This window comes from Varroa jacobsoni, unplaced genomic scaffold (assembly GCF_002532875.2).
Source record: "Varroa jacobsoni isolate VJ856 unplaced genomic scaffold, vjacob_1.0 scaffold_1166, whole genome shotgun sequence".
Taxonomy (NCBI): domain Eukaryota; kingdom Metazoa; phylum Arthropoda; class Arachnida; order Mesostigmata; family Varroidae; genus Varroa; species Varroa jacobsoni.
The window spans coordinates 30,946-46,094 of record NW_019214068.1 but is presented as its reverse complement, the minus strand read 5'-3'; the positions used below and the strand labels follow the sequence as shown (position 1 = coordinate 46,094).

Below are 15,149 nucleotides of genomic sequence, written 5' to 3'. Positions count from 1 at the left end.
AACATAACACATATGTAAAAAATAACCGTATTTAAAAGGCGTTACAAGTGAATCATTTTTCATTATAAAACAAGGGAAGTACATGCACATTTTGTCCAATGCCAGTCCCCGACGATTATTGTATAGAGCGTTGCAATGTGCTCTTAAATGTATGGCCATAGCTTACAGACACAATTGAGAGGTCTTGCATTTACTGTTCATTGTGTAATTGTGACGTATATTTCACGTTTTATCATAAATCCTCTGTTTTCAGCTCTCATTAGTCAAATGGTGGACAATCGCGATGCAGTAATGTTTGGCGTCCCTGTGCCGGGCACCGAGGGCAAAGCCGGGATGGCGGTAATTCAGGACGATGGCACATTATGTCTCCAGGAATTCCTGAAAAAGGCTCAAGGCGTAATACCAGCCTATGCATTGCCACTATTCGTTCGACTCGTCAAGGAGGTTGAACAGACGTCGACAAACAAGATGATGAAAAGTACCTATATCAGGGATGGATACGATCTGACGAAAGTCAAACAAGACCCAGTGTACTTCCTCGACATGAGCAAGAAACAATATGTACGAGTAAACGACGAGCTCTTACAAGAAATCACGACTGGAAAGAGACGATTATAAGGTGTAATTAATAGAAGAAAGCACTGTTTTCCTATATACTGCCGCCCAAAAGTGGCTCTTCTGAATTTTCAAGCTTGTACCAGCGCAACAAGCGATACCTTGTGTACTATGAGGAAATTTATTATTCGTATTTGATAAACCGGGTTAAACACGTAGCGTCCACACTGACTAAAGCTAACAACTGGTGACAGTATCATCCCTGTCACACGAAAAAGTTTTTCGTTGACTACTGATCAAGCGTTTTTTCCCACGTTGATGCTGCAGTCGTCTTTACACTTCATTATGGTACTGCTGATGTGCTTTTATGGGAATCTCTAGAGCTAAACTTTGTATCTGCGTTTTTTGGAAATAGGAATATAATTATAAGACCGAGTTCTGCGAGACAAATGCAGCCGCTTTATATCAGCACGAAAGCCGTTCGGAGCTGCAAGTACGACGAAACGGAGGTCTGGTTCAAATTTAGAGGATCAGAAAAGATGCCAATCCAGATACTTTTTAAATAGCTAAATTAAAGAGATATAAATAGATAAAATTTTGAAAGGCTGTTTGGTCGTTTCCCTAGTGTACATATGCACAATATGCGGTATTCTGGTAAAATTGAGTAATATAATCTTTCAGAACCATCTAAACAAATTGAGTAATATAATCTTTCAGAACCATCTAAACGTGTAGAAGAGGTTTTGGGGTGAGCAATACTCAAAGCTGCGTGTTATGTCATAATGTAATTCAAGTATTGTCTTATTGCTAGGAAATAACAATGTTAGTATGATATAATATAATAATTAGAAATGAAACAGACAGAAAATAAGGCCCATATTCAGTTTTTGCCATCACCGATTCACGCGCGTCAGTTAGCCGAAAAGGTGTAACATGTGCATTGCACTATAATTGCCTTTTGTGTAAAAGTTATCTCAATTTGACCTTGTTATGGGATTACCTTTTAAATGGCGTACCTAGATATCATCGAACACGTTTAACAAACTAACATACCTGCCAACTCCCATTGTTATGATCTGAAAGCAGGTCACACTCCTTTTATCTAAACGGCCACACTTTAAAATGCCATGCAAAATCGAAGACCCCAGACTAGGTCTACTAGAGTCTGTCCTCTGTCCAAAGTCGTCTTTAATCTGGCACTCAACGTTTAGCGCGATTTTCCATATAAACCAATGGCGTTCGGTGAGACGATTACAACAATCACGTCATTGAGATCGACATATGGTACGGCGCGAAACTGTGCCAACGAGACGACATCCTTGTCACTGGCGATGACATGGCGCAAGCGTGAAAGTGATTGTGTTGAAGGTCTGAATGCTCTTGCAGAACACGTGCGCATGTACTGAGTACCTCCCGCTGGGGGATCCACCAGCGCCAAAGCTGACGTCACACGCATTCAACTAAAGGTCCCGTCATTAATATAATTTTAAGATGTCGAATCGCTCTATCTGCTAAACTTATTTAGTAGACAATGTTTACTGAATACGTATTTGCAAAGGATAGATTTCTGTCTGTGATGCAAGTCCTCACCAAGCCTGAGACTAGATTCGGGGTTCGCAATGGTTTGCAAACAACTGGTGAAAATGGACCAGTCTCGAAATCGCATGAGGGTTGGATGCAACGATGCCATTCAAGGAAACTCGTTAGAAAACGAAACCAAACTGTCTATAAACGCAGAAAGCCAATGTACCCCATAGATTAGATGTCGTTTTGAAAATAAACATGGATGGTTGTTGGACTCTAGGTTAAAGTTAGGTTGTATGAATATCATACATACAGAGATCGATTAAATAGCAGGAGACCTTTTCGGTTTTAAAAATAACGAAAAACAAAGCTGGTCAAGCTGCTCTAGGTTCTAGTATCAAAATGTATTTGGTTGACTAAATTCATTGATGCAATGCAGAAATAAAATTTTAACGCAATTGTGAGTCGCGCTATTTTGCTAATATTATATATCGCGCTGATAGAATATATGCGCGCTACCTTACAAATTGCTGATATTTGACTGGACGAAACCAATATTTGAGATATCCAGTAAATATCAAGCCCTATAGAGGTACCAGGTTTGGAAGTTAATATCGTTCAAGTTGGACCGGTTTTCTCACTCCCTTGGCATTACACCTGAGCTCCATTCATGAACGTAGAGGTATGCTTGAGACACTAATGATATAAAATGGCTGCCTTTCTAATTTGTTAGTTAGTAATATACGTTGTTGGTGGGGCTTGAAAGAGCGCTAAATGTAAAGTATTCCAGAACGAATAGATCAGTCTTTAAAGAGAATTGGCTACCGTTATATGTATATATGTCGAAGTAATAGAAGATGCAACTGAAAAATAACCATGGCTTCTTTCCCCAACGTGAGGAGTTCTCACACTCCGGCATTTTTCTATTATTGACATGAAAGATGACGCGACTCAGATACAGCTTAACAAATACGAAGCGCTCCTAGCCACGACATTTATAAACTTAAAAAAAAAATTAGAAAATACTATTGTATGTAATGTCTATTATTAGAAAAGAAACACATCTGTCTATATTAACGTAAATAAATATGGAATTTATTATTATTATAAATCGTTTATTGTTGAACACAAATCTATACAAAAGCTGCCAGCATGAAAGGTAATCCAGTGGTCACAATTGGACACCAACCTACATGCACATACAGCAAACTAGGTCGTCGTCAGCATTAGAAACTGTCTTACACAGTATCTATCCTTCAAGGCTTATTATTTATGTGCTGCTATCACCTAGGGCGGGTCTTTTCTTGTGCCACCGAGGCAAAAACTTCGATGCGAAATGCATACAATACATTATCATTTATTTTTGACAGGGGCCTAGCAAGTGATTAGTCGTTTAATATAGGGCATATTATTGAGCGTTATATGAACACAGGACCCGTTGGAGGTCAATCGTCTAAAGCAACGTTTAAAGATTGACTGAAGACTTTAAAGTGTTTACTTTGTTATTTGAATGGTAGATGTGAAAATTAAACTATTCACAGAGCTAATCTGAAAAAGCATTGCCGACATGTGTAGGGTCACTCACGCGGTGGCCCATATTTTAGTACCTTTTTTTAGATTAACATCCGTATTTGGCAAAATCAGCAGTACTATAAAACAGTTGGCCATTAGCATTTTGTTTCCTAATGAAATATGCTCAATCTAGGACCGTTATTGGGAAAAAATTCAGCTTCATCCATTCACATGGTCAATGTAAGGTGCATCTCTGTAAATAATAAAATTACACCGCTTGTGGTATGCATCTGAGATGAAGTGGCCTTTTCTGATATTCAGTTTCTCTCAAGAGTGGCTTTAACTTCAGCAATTATGTCAATAACAATGCTACAGGCACTAATCATCTCTAGGCTTGGTTTTTGTTCCTCTAAAAATATGAGAGTACAAAGTTGCCTCCTTACATTACACGCAATACGCATTGCTTTATCATCATACGTCTCCAAATTTGGAACTGCCGTCACAAAAGGTTCGTTTTTGGGTCTTTTGCTATACACGTTGTATATGCTACATATTGTACAGTTTTGATTTCGGCACCTCTTTTTATGGAATTAACAAAGCAGTAATTCACTCGACAAAAATTGCCTGTAAAAGCTGAACCTTCTAGTCGATAAAATAGCAACTCAACTTTCTGTGCAAATTATATAGTTGTCCATGCTTACCTCTATACACCTCTCTCTCTCTCTGTCTCTCTCTCTCTCTCTACATATATATATATATATATATATAGTGAAACTTCTTCACAAGCAGCAAAATCTAGAAAACACTCTGAATATTCTTCAACTTGAACTTTGTTACCTACCGCTATAAAAATGCTTTTATGAACCGCACCTTCCCCACCCATCCGAATATGGCAATCAAACAGAGATGAAAATATCAATCTATTGCAATTTTTAAATAAAATAAAAATAACTATGGGTACATTGATTTAAGGAACATAGGTAGATTAGCCATTCATTCATCGTACTCATTTCTTGCTAATTAGCCAACTCGCTTAGTCACTAGGGCAATCCTGCCTAATACAATATATTTGGAATTGATATTATATAGTACAATAATCTTGGCTAGTTTCTTGAAGTGCCCGTATTTTGTAAAGATTGTTCTTTTATGATTTTGCAGTTTGCAGACGCTATAGTGACACTATCGACTCTCGGTTTGCCTGCTCAGATCATCTGCAGCTTTTCATCATCGCTAAGGTATTCCGATTTTCAAAATGGCGGAAAACGCAGCCAACAATTCCACCTTCGGCTTCCCTGGCACCAAGTGTCAGATGTGTAACACCTCACTGTTTGGTCAGGAAGAGCTCAACATTTTCTGAGTAAAATACTTCATTTCTAACTCAGTATAGAATGTTGGTAGATAGGATGTTCTTAACGCATTCAAATCCTCAGGGCAAGAAAAACTCCTACGAGGATAACCACGTCACTAGCAGTCGCCTGAGTAGCACCAGCAAGACGACAGCGCATCCGTTCAAAACGACTTGGTTTATCGTTTACGAGCCTTTCGAATTCAGCTTCGACAATCTGTCCATCAAAATATGTTATTGGATCGTTGTAAGGATACTCGTAGCCTTGGTTACATTCACATTTATATCCGCCCTGATCGAAGCCTCGCCCAAGGATTGGTACACACTGAAAAGAATAGAGTTGTAATAATCTATCCGGCAATAAGCGCTCATCTCATATTTATACGTTACTTTATTGAATTGAAAATTAAGATTTTGGGACAGTTACCTAGTCCTTTCTCAACTCGGTGCGTATCGAAGCTGCAATCTCAAGGAAATGTGCGAGTAGACTTGGTCTTCTGCTTGCATAATTTTAAATCGAAAGTATTATTATGATGTTGAGAAGGCTACGAGATCAAATCGGATAAAATTATCAATTATCCATTTTATTCCTTTTTTTTTTTTTTTTAATCATGAGTTTACAATATCCTAAAGTAGTACGATAATTTGGCACTGTCTTACTGTCTACAACTCAAATAGAGCTTAAATAGGTTTTGTTCATCTAGGCAATTGGTGCGAAAAATGCATTTGCTAAGCAAAAAAAAACGGTAGCTATCTTAAACGTCGTAGATAAACCCAATGTTACTAGATCCGAGCGATACGGCATGTTCAACGGCTACACTGTCTGTTACCTTTGAGCACTGCAATTTCTACAAGTTATCCATGCGCATTTTGCCACCAAGCGCAGTGTCTATAATTAGTCCACGAATGGCGGATACATTCTATACATGATGGTGTCTCAGTCTATTCTTAACGGAGAGCATATTTCGTACAACGCTAGTTTTACCGACGCACTGAAATCGGCAATGTTATGCCAGCGCGGTAGTATGAATATGAGAGATATGAACAGTCCTCGTAGTTGTGTAATGGCAACGTGCTCGCCCAGCAGATTTACCAATACGTTAGGCAATCTAGGTTCAAAATGGTGTCACCCGTTTTATGCTAAATGGGAAAACCACTTAAAGTCATGCTTTACTAGTGCAGCATCGGACATAAGGTTCAAAACACTCATGTTTAGTACGCCTAACCATTCGGTTTTGAAGGACTAGTACCGAACAAAATTGACATACAATGAGTAATAAACAAGAAACTGGAACAGCTTGGTTGGCCAATATACAGTTGATCTGTACTATAGAGTGTATTGTCCAAACGTTTTTGGCGAAAAAAGCCAATAGAACAGGAAGTATGCGTCCTCTAGACTTTCTTTATCCTTAAATGAAGGGACATGTTAATGGAACGTGTTGGATGGTGAATATGTTTACCATTGTTGACCTGGAGTAGATAAACTTATTGATGGTATCACGTATCCATGATGAATTATGATGTGGTGGCGAAAACCAGTTGCAGCCTTTCAAATCATCTCTGGGAGATGACCATACAAACGTTGGTAGCAGCCTAATAACTCTAATAAATCTTCAACGTGTTTTAAGTTAAATAGCTTTTACAATTAATGGAATAAGGATGTTCATGACTCAGCAGTGATGCATACCCTGGAGGACCGGCGATCACACTTGTGCGTGTTTTCAAAAGCGTTATTTTCTGAATATTTTCCGTAGTCAGGACACTGGTTGATTTCTAGCTGTTCCAGCTCAATATTCACAGCGACGACGCCTCTAGATAAGGAAACAAAATACGTAGGTTAGGTTAGGTTACAATACAAAAAAAGGCTTCTGAATTAAAAACGAAACAAGAAATTAAAAACGAAAAATGAAATAAGACAATTGGAATGATCTTTTTGCTCGTTCATTTGATTTGATTTGTTTCTCTTGTTTCTCCATTTTCCTATATGAAAGCGCACCCAGAGATGAAATGCTTAGTTAAACGAGCTTATAATACATTTTCAAAATGCAGCAATTTGTTAGCTAAGGAACACACCTACCCGAATTGTCTCATTTTGGAAAGCTGCACGCTATAATCAAACAATTTAGGGTTAATGCATTTTGATCGAGCTGCCAACATTGGCTTTACTAATTAGCTCGATCTTTGACCTCAAAGGATAAAACCTTAATTGGACGATTAAAAGTTATACCATCGATGCTAACAATGACGTTCAAGGACGGTTAGAAGCATGACAGCACACGACAGACGTTCCATATGCTTTCTTTAATTTATGTATGAGTTTGTGTTTCGCTGAAAATATGCTTTACTAAACGTCGAGCTGTTAATATATAAATGTAACCAATTATACAGGCGGACAGTGCGAAAAAATGCCACTAACTTAAACTGCAACCGCGCTCGCAGACTATCCCACCCGAAGAACGGGGCCGCGTATGTCACCATCCACGAGTTGTGATAGCCTCCACAATCAAAATACGGTGAGGTCCAGTACCCATCCTTCACATCAGCAGCCTAAAGAAAAGCAGACAGATATACCTTGAGTACGGACAATTTAAAGCATGTCTTGCATTAGGCTACTAGACAGGCTTTTGCTCGGCTGGCTGATCATAAATGATTTATGTTAGGTCGAATATTTTCTGATTAGCTCGGTATGCTCTAAAATTGCTCTCTGTTTAACGTAATGATAACGTAACGCATTCTTATACGGTCTTACTGAAGCTTCCAGAGTTTCAAAAGAATCCGATTACTTCGAGCATACCTTGTATTGCAGAGGAAAGTGGTCGTATTTTATAGCCGAATGTCCCGTTGAGTTGTATCGGATCCGTATCTTTGTTGTGTATGTAGTCAGATCATCCAGGTTTGCGCTCCACTGAGTGCGAGGGTGTTGGTACCACTCCTTGTTGAGGTAATCTCTCCCGCTGTTGGTATTTGCAAATCTGCCTGTGTCGTCTACGAAATACTTACGTTCGTTTCGTCCCCTGAGAAAAACAGTTTATACGTATGAATATAAATTTTTTAAAAGCCTCTCCATCGGTAGTGTGTGAATTTGGAAGGGAACACAAGACAAGTAAGTGTCATTGGAAGAAATCGCGATTCAAAAGTTGTGCCTTTATTTAGGACATATCTTAGTCTACTATTATTTTATGGTACTACTCGAACTCTCGTGCTGATGGAAAACAATTGAACCCTCAAAGAGCTGATGTTTTTGAATTACTGTTCTATCTATATAAGGGATGCTAATGGACTTAAGCGGTTTTTCCGTTATAAAATATATTGGAAAGAATGGATCTGTAACAGTTACATGAACACGCTTACGAAGAATGTTTCAAAAAAGCAAAACAACCACCTGAATGAATAGTGCAACAGAAATACACGAAGAATAAAGTGACTATTACTACTTACTTTCTCCACGCATATGGGCCAAAATAGTTCCTGTCGGTGAAGGCCTTATAGTCAAAATAGATGCCTGCGCCCACAACTTTCTGATCTCCAATTACGATGGACATCACCTCTCCTATCATCTGGTCGGCTGTTAGGGATTTGTCCGGGACACGGAATTCTGCAAACAGGTCCTAAAGAAAAGCAGCGAAAAGGCACGGCGTATATTAGGATATTCCATATAAAGGATAAAAAAATATCAGATGTGAACACGTACCTTATAGTGAGGGTCCAAAATGCACTTAATAATGCGATTTTTATAAAGCATCAAATCTCTCTTGCATATTATATTGTGATTTATTTACTGTAATACAATCTGCCAAAGATGTTGGATGCAGATCGACAAACTTCTGCAATAATCAATGGGCGGAATATCCTTAATAAAAGATAAATATCTGTGTAAAGCCTCTGTTTCTAATTAATAAAGATTCGCACTGTCACGACTGGAATTATTATTTAGAAAATCCGTCTTAGTATTTTTGATGTTTCTGTAAAGTTATCTACCTTCGGATCAACGATCTGCAGGAATCCAGAGACGAAGTTGGCGAGGCGAACCGCCATTCTGGCTTCGTTCTCAAGTTGAACCTCCTTCCCGTAGACTACGTCACCTCCCAGGCGAAGTGCATCGGGATTTTTTTTTCGGATATCTGCACAATTTCCGGGCCGCACCTGTTGCAATCGACAATCGAGTTGCGGTTGAGCGGATAAATTATTTTTATTTAATGTGAATCCAGAATAATTTAGTAAAACTATACATCTGGTCTATGTGGGAATCTCATCACCTACTCAAAAAGGATAGAGCTTACAAACCTGTCGCATTCGTTTGAGAAGTGCAAGCGGGTCAATTCTGGTTCCGTTACTGACGCCGTCTATAGCCATATAGTTCGCGTAGCGTCCAATAAGCTCCCACCGTTTGTCTTCAGGTACCCGGTTAAGGGTCTGTGTCAGCACGGCGATGTAGCCAATTTTATCGCATTGGTAGCCGTTTTCATACTCATGCTTCGACGCCCTCTCAATCAGTTCGCCGTGGTAAGGGTTACGCACGACGCGAGGCCTTCGAAAACCTGGTTTACATCTGAAGTGTTAACATTAGCAATGTGACTTAATTCTATCTCACATCTCATAAAATACATATTTGATCTAAGACAGAATGCGACAAATCTAAATGTTTTCTACTATAATCTCTAGCGTGTGGAAGGCGCTCTATGATTATAGGAAGCAGATTATCGCATATATTGTATAGTATAATATACAATGTGTCGTATACAATTTATTATACTCAATTAATATACTCCAACCCCGAGATGACTGCCGCTGGTGCGGAGTACCCTGCGACCTAAATCACGTAGGATTTTTCCTCTCAAGGCCTTCTTTAAATGAACTTTCACATTTATACGATATTCATATGGATTATACATACTTGAATATCACACTTCTATGGTTATGACGATATTTTATATCCTAAACTTATGTTTTCTTTATACTATATACGATATATTTAACAACAGGTATGGCTAATGAACATAAAATATATTAGGGAATAGGGGAGGGGAAGAAGCAAAATTTTAGTGATCAAATATCAGAGAGGGAAGGATGACTAAAAAAAAAAGCGTATCAAAATCTGAGACGCAGGCCAAAGATATTCTTTAGGCGAAGAGTAAACAAAGGAAAGAATACGATAACTAGAACCAACGCATTTTTTAGGGGAAGGCAGCAAGTAACCTGAATATAGGAAACAAGAATTTATGGTGGCCAAATTACGTTCGCTTAACGGAGTGGTTAATATCTAACAATGCCTTCTCTATTACTATCCGGGCTCACGGTATACAATGCAAACGAATCGCTTCCATACGCCCATATCTAGATAACCGCATAATAATTGAAATTGTTACCCAATTTTCACAATTCGCCTTTATATTAAAAGATAATTTATATGTTATTTAAACGAAGGTACTTAGCTCAGTCTTCTCATCCCCCTATATACACACATCTCACTCAGCTCTTCAATAAACCCTTACACAAATACTTCACTCAGTTTTTCAATAAGTCTATACAGAATCACTTCCCTCAATTTTGTACAATAGCGTTTTCCTACACATACCGACTTAACGTAGGCAAACGTCAGCTCTTAATAGACTTTAGACGCAGCGGTAAGCGCCAACACCGCTTCTATATAATACACAGCAGTTCTCGTAGCACCGAGAGTAATTAAGCCCATCTGTCGCTTTTACACAATCCTAGCTCGCGAGTAATGTGAGTTTCCATGGCCTTATGCCTAGTCACAAATATTTAAAGATAATTATAATAACAATAGCAATAACGCGGCCGGAGCGCCCTTGCGGCCGACGCTACACGGAGTGCACCCCTCATTGGCTAGCACACTAAAAAGGCCGTTCCTCGCACATATTTAAATAAGTAAGGAATCCTCATGGGAACCCAAAATGGTGCACACTGCGTGCAGAAAATGAAACTATATTATCAAGGGGACCGACTTTTGTCGCCAAACAGCTACTATTGATTAGGAAAAAAAAAAGTATTCCTAACGTACATTCAAGGGCATGAAACCTTACCTGCATTGGTAACCTCCACGACGGAACCCGTACCCGTGGACGGGTTCGCAGTCCGTCGTATCGTTTTTACAGCGGGAAGTTCCGGCGAAATAGTTCGGTCGAGGATTTCCTGGCCCGAACGGACACTGGTTAATGTCGATACGCTCAAAGTCGAGTTCCATTACAGAAACGGCAACGTAGCGGGGTATTTCAATGTGACGCCATTGCGTATGTCGGGGATAAATATCAGGAATGGGAGCTAACGGAATGCGTGAGAATAGTACTTAGATAACGAGCCTTGTTTGCACAGTGTAGAAGTGTGTCTCACATGTTAAATATATAAGAGCAGTATATTTAAGATGTCGTGCAATCATTCCATTTAAATGTGATAAATATATCTTTAAAATTTTAGAAGATCTAAAGCGAGAAGGCAACCTGCATCATTTTCATATTACTCCGTATTTTGTATGTTCAACCTATAAGCTGGTTATTCTCCCCATGGCTGCACGAGATCTTTTTTTGACATTTAAAAGTTATATGCGCTTCATTGATGTCTGAGTCATTACTTTGAATCGAAAATCTGGCCGTGCTGTCATCTAACCTGTACATGGGTAGATTTCTTATTACTTACATGTTGCTCCATAAACCCATTTGTCGGATCTGGTGCAATCAAAATATGGCCGAACCCATTTTACCGGTCCGGGATTATCATTACCGGCAGGTGGACCATGCCAGACGAAGGTGTCGTTGTTCCCGAAATAGTCGGTAATTTGGACGGTATAGGTGGTTTTTGAATCTTGCCGTTTGGTGAGGTCGGGCAGCCAGGCCGAATACCACTCGTTGATACGGTATTGGTCGCTTGAATAGTTCAGTGACGGAGAATCTGGCGGTATGGCTCCAAGATCTATAGCTTCTATTGTATTCAACGTCGATGTTCCTTCTAGGTGATACGGATCATTAAAATCGTCGGATCTAAAACAAATTATGAATTAGATATCGGTCAGAGCAGAGAGAATAACAGAATATGTTAGGCAAAATGAATGTTTAATAAAAAACAACGACTAGCCATTAGTTACATGCAAAATGATACCAGACCATAAAAATTAACGTATTTATCCAGTAAGCGGCTAAAATTCTTGAGTAGTTATATAAACGAAAATGTTTGATTCACATGCCTGCCATATCGCCCTAGAAACAAACCTGAATGCTCTTGGCGCGAACAAGGGCATGGTCTTGTTGAAAAATCCTTTATACGACGGCGTAAACGACATGTTCGGTGCGTAGTAGATCGCCGAAGCGTTAATGAAACGATTGGCTGCTACGTCCGCGATGACCGACATAAAATAATACATGAAGCCAGGTTCGTCGTTGTCTTTCGCCCTCTGAAGGATAAAACTAATGCGGAGACAAAGCGAAAACGTAAAAAGCCGAAAAAAATGCAAACTAGCACATGCATCCAAAAGATCTATAGTGTTTTGGCTTTTTTATGTATGCAGAAAGAATCAGACATACAATAGCGTTAAACCTACATTATTGTAATGGGATATTAGTTATTATTAATTTAGTTTTACAGTTTATAGTTTAACAACACTTCATGTTGTTGTAATGCACAATAGTTTTACTTCGAATGTACCGGGTCCAGAGGTATATCGTCTTACGCTTTTCATGTCTCGAAAACATTTCATAGAGGATTGTCTTTTCATAAGAGTGTCATTCCATAGAGAACTAATTTGATATAAAATTTAACTTTAAAAATATTGCTTTAAAAAAAAAAACGTGCCATCATACTTTCAGGTTAGTTCTGGTGGTAACTGCCAGCGACAACCGCTCAATAAAAAAGAATCAACATCGTAAAACCTTTAATTAACGTAATTAGATTATATGGTTTAATAATGCTTATAGGTCGATCTGTGCAGAAAAATCAAGTATTCTTTTTATAGTAGTAAAACGGTGAGATATTTATAAGAAGTCACTTCTGTGACAAATACAGTCGTCCGCATTTACATTTTATTTATAGAAAAACTATTTTCATGATGTCTTTATAGAAGACGTATTCCATGTTATTATCTACTTACTAAATCAACTTGATCGATTAAAATATAAATCGAAGGTAATTAGGGAGGGTACGACATGAAATTAGAAAACTGCGAAGGTTCATTAGTCGAAAGTTTTAGTACTGTGGTTAAATTTCCAGCTTTTCTGTGATCTTGACTAGTTAATATCATATCATAGAAATAAGCGTTTGTTATATTAAAAATAAGTTATTCATACGTGAGTATTAGAACAGTTGGCTTAAGTAAAATCCCCTAATTCGATTGTTTTAAAATACTGAGCTACTTTATCTGTAAATAGAATCGAAATACAAAATCAATTCCAAAATTCGCTAGCTTCACATCAAAATTGCTACACTTTTTCGTAGGTTAGCTTTTTTCAAACCATCGTCTAGGTATTGCATACACCATCGTTTGTATGTTCTAGTCCATATTGCTTGTCTAAAGCTATTTATAGAAGAAACTATTTGCTTCTTCATTAGTGGAGTGACTGAATTGGCAGGTTACATTCGAAGTTACTTTATCATTCCCCGAACAGAAGCTTCACTTATAAATGCATATAAAACGGCTGTCTCTAGTGGGATCTGCTGCATTTCCACAACAGTAATTGCAGCAAATGCCCCTCGAGACCCATACGGATCGAAACTCCAAGCAATTATTAAGTAACTTTAAGATGTACTTCTAAACCGACATTTAAGAAAAATCTTTCTTGGTTGTATTGTAAGGCAATTTCAAATTGTGTAGTTGGATAATTCTAAACAAAGCATTGCTTCTGCTATCACTTCAACTAACAGGAATGATTTGAATCGATCTCTATATAATTCTCTGCATAACAATTGCATGTTATAATCAATTGGATTACGTGAAATACCGATCTGGTTAGTTATGCCTCATATTTACTGTAATTTATGAATAAAATGTAAAAACAATCATTATCAAAAGTATATTTTATATCTAGTATTTTATTTTTATAAAGTGATGAAGTTTTTTTCTACGTTCTGGCAAGATCAACGATTAAAAACAACTATACAGCAGACTTTAATATTTCACGCATAGTTCACACACAAAGCCTTACCTTTGATTCACTCCAGTGGCAATCTATTAATTACGACGATCTTCGACGTCAAGAGTTAACACTTGACAAAAAAATAACGGTGTCTCATAAAAATCTGCAAAGTCGTTGTAAACTATCATAAAACAGCATAACTTACAAACCCATGACGCTATTATCTGGCATGAATCCTTTGTAGTTTTGGTTAACATAAAAATTAATTTAAATAAACTTCATAAAATCTATGCTTCATTGTGTGTAAAATATTTCTGCAGGCGTTGTGCTTTTGCACGCTGTACCAGGTTTATACATCTATGTATGCTTTATATCAATCTATAATCTTATTGAATATGCTTATGCATCTAGCCCACTTATTAGCACTTACCTGAAAAAAAACGCTTTGCTTATGGCCATATTGTGTATATGCAAAAGATTTGTCCGGTTTGGAAATACAGGATCGATGTTCAACTGCTTGATATTTGGCACATGGGTGACTGTGTCATTAGGCAGGAAAAGCTCATTAATATCCTGAATACGACAATTATGCTGTGATACCCTATCGAATTTGTCCCGGATCTCATCAAACGCGTCTCGATCCCGGCTGAACTGAGCAATATTAACTGGCACCCTGGTAATTAATAGAAGCGCCAGAGTGACTAGCGCGCGAATTAAAACGTTCATCCTAGACAATTCGAGAATTCTCCTGGTTTAAAGTTATAATTCCTATGCTCGCAATGGGTACAGCCACCCCACGAAACTGCACCTGCCCTGTCCTAACACCATATGATGAAGTAGTACAGAACAAACAGCCAAAACGACTTCGTTCAAAAGGGTTCTTTTGCTACATCGTTATTGCCACCTTGAATATCGCTGTTCCGCAACTAGCGAACATGCATCGGCTATGACTTCAACACACTTCAAAATCAAGGCACCTCATCACTATCGAACCCAGCTTCACAAATCCTGTCCTCCTCACCTCACTCCGAAACTCGACTGAAAACTTTCCAAATAGTCAAATAGTGGTCTTTTAGGCGACTAACTTCGGATCGATGCTCCCTGACGTTATGATTAAACAAGCGTCCGTCTGA

General features: G+C 38.3%; 3 protein-coding genes across 4 annotated transcripts in view; 1 reads left to right on the top strand and 2 right to left on the bottom strand.

The window, feature by feature from the left end:
* Positions 1-3,020, bottom strand: part of LOC111267278 (cyclin-dependent kinase 2) — a 16,651-nt gene extending 13,631 nt beyond the window's left edge. Inside the window, exon 1 of the mRNA XM_022845421.2 lies at positions 1,609-3,020. Coding sequence (XP_022701156.1) covers positions 1,609-1,622 — 14 coding nt within the window. The 5' untranslated portion in view covers positions 1,623-3,020. The remainder of the gene's footprint in view (positions 1-1,608) is intronic.
* LOC111267276 (long-chain fatty acid transport protein 4) overlaps positions 1-3,885 on the top strand; it is a 9,281-nt gene extending 5,396 nt beyond the window's left edge. For both annotated transcript variants that reach the window (XM_022845419.2, XM_022845418.2), the window contains exon 3: positions 254-3,885. In XM_022845419.2, the coding sequence (XP_022701154.1) occupies positions 254-618 (365 nt within the window). In that variant the 3' untranslated portion in view covers positions 619-3,885. The remainder of the gene's footprint in view (positions 1-253) is intronic.
* LOC111267275 (uncharacterized) lies at positions 3,153-15,149 on the bottom strand. The gene is made up of 11 exons (XM_022845417.2): positions 14,447-15,149; positions 12,160-12,354; positions 11,591-11,931; positions 10,981-11,218; positions 9,221-9,485; positions 8,915-9,079; positions 8,375-8,544; positions 7,731-7,950; positions 7,353-7,483; positions 6,624-6,747; positions 3,153-5,261 (listed from the first exon to the last, which is right to left on the bottom strand). The coding sequence occupies exons 1-11, from the start codon at positions 14,740-14,742 to the stop codon at positions 5,010-5,012; spliced, it is 2,397 nt and encodes a 798-aa protein (XP_022701152.1). The 5' UTR covers positions 14,743-15,149; the 3' UTR covers positions 3,153-5,009.

Coding starts and splice junctions, on each gene's coding strand:
- LOC111267275 (XM_022845417.2), bottom strand. CDS start 14,742: ATGAACGTTTTAATTCGCGCGCTAGTCACTCTGGCGCTTCTATTAATT. Junction 11,932..12,159: donor TTCGCGCCAAGAGCATTCAG/GTTTGTTTCTAG, acceptor AATTTGTTTTAG/ATCCGACGATTTTAATGATC. Junction 9,486..10,980: donor CGTGGAGGTTACCAATGCAG/GTAAGGTTTCAT, acceptor TTAACACTTCAG/ATGTAAACCAGGTTTTCGAA.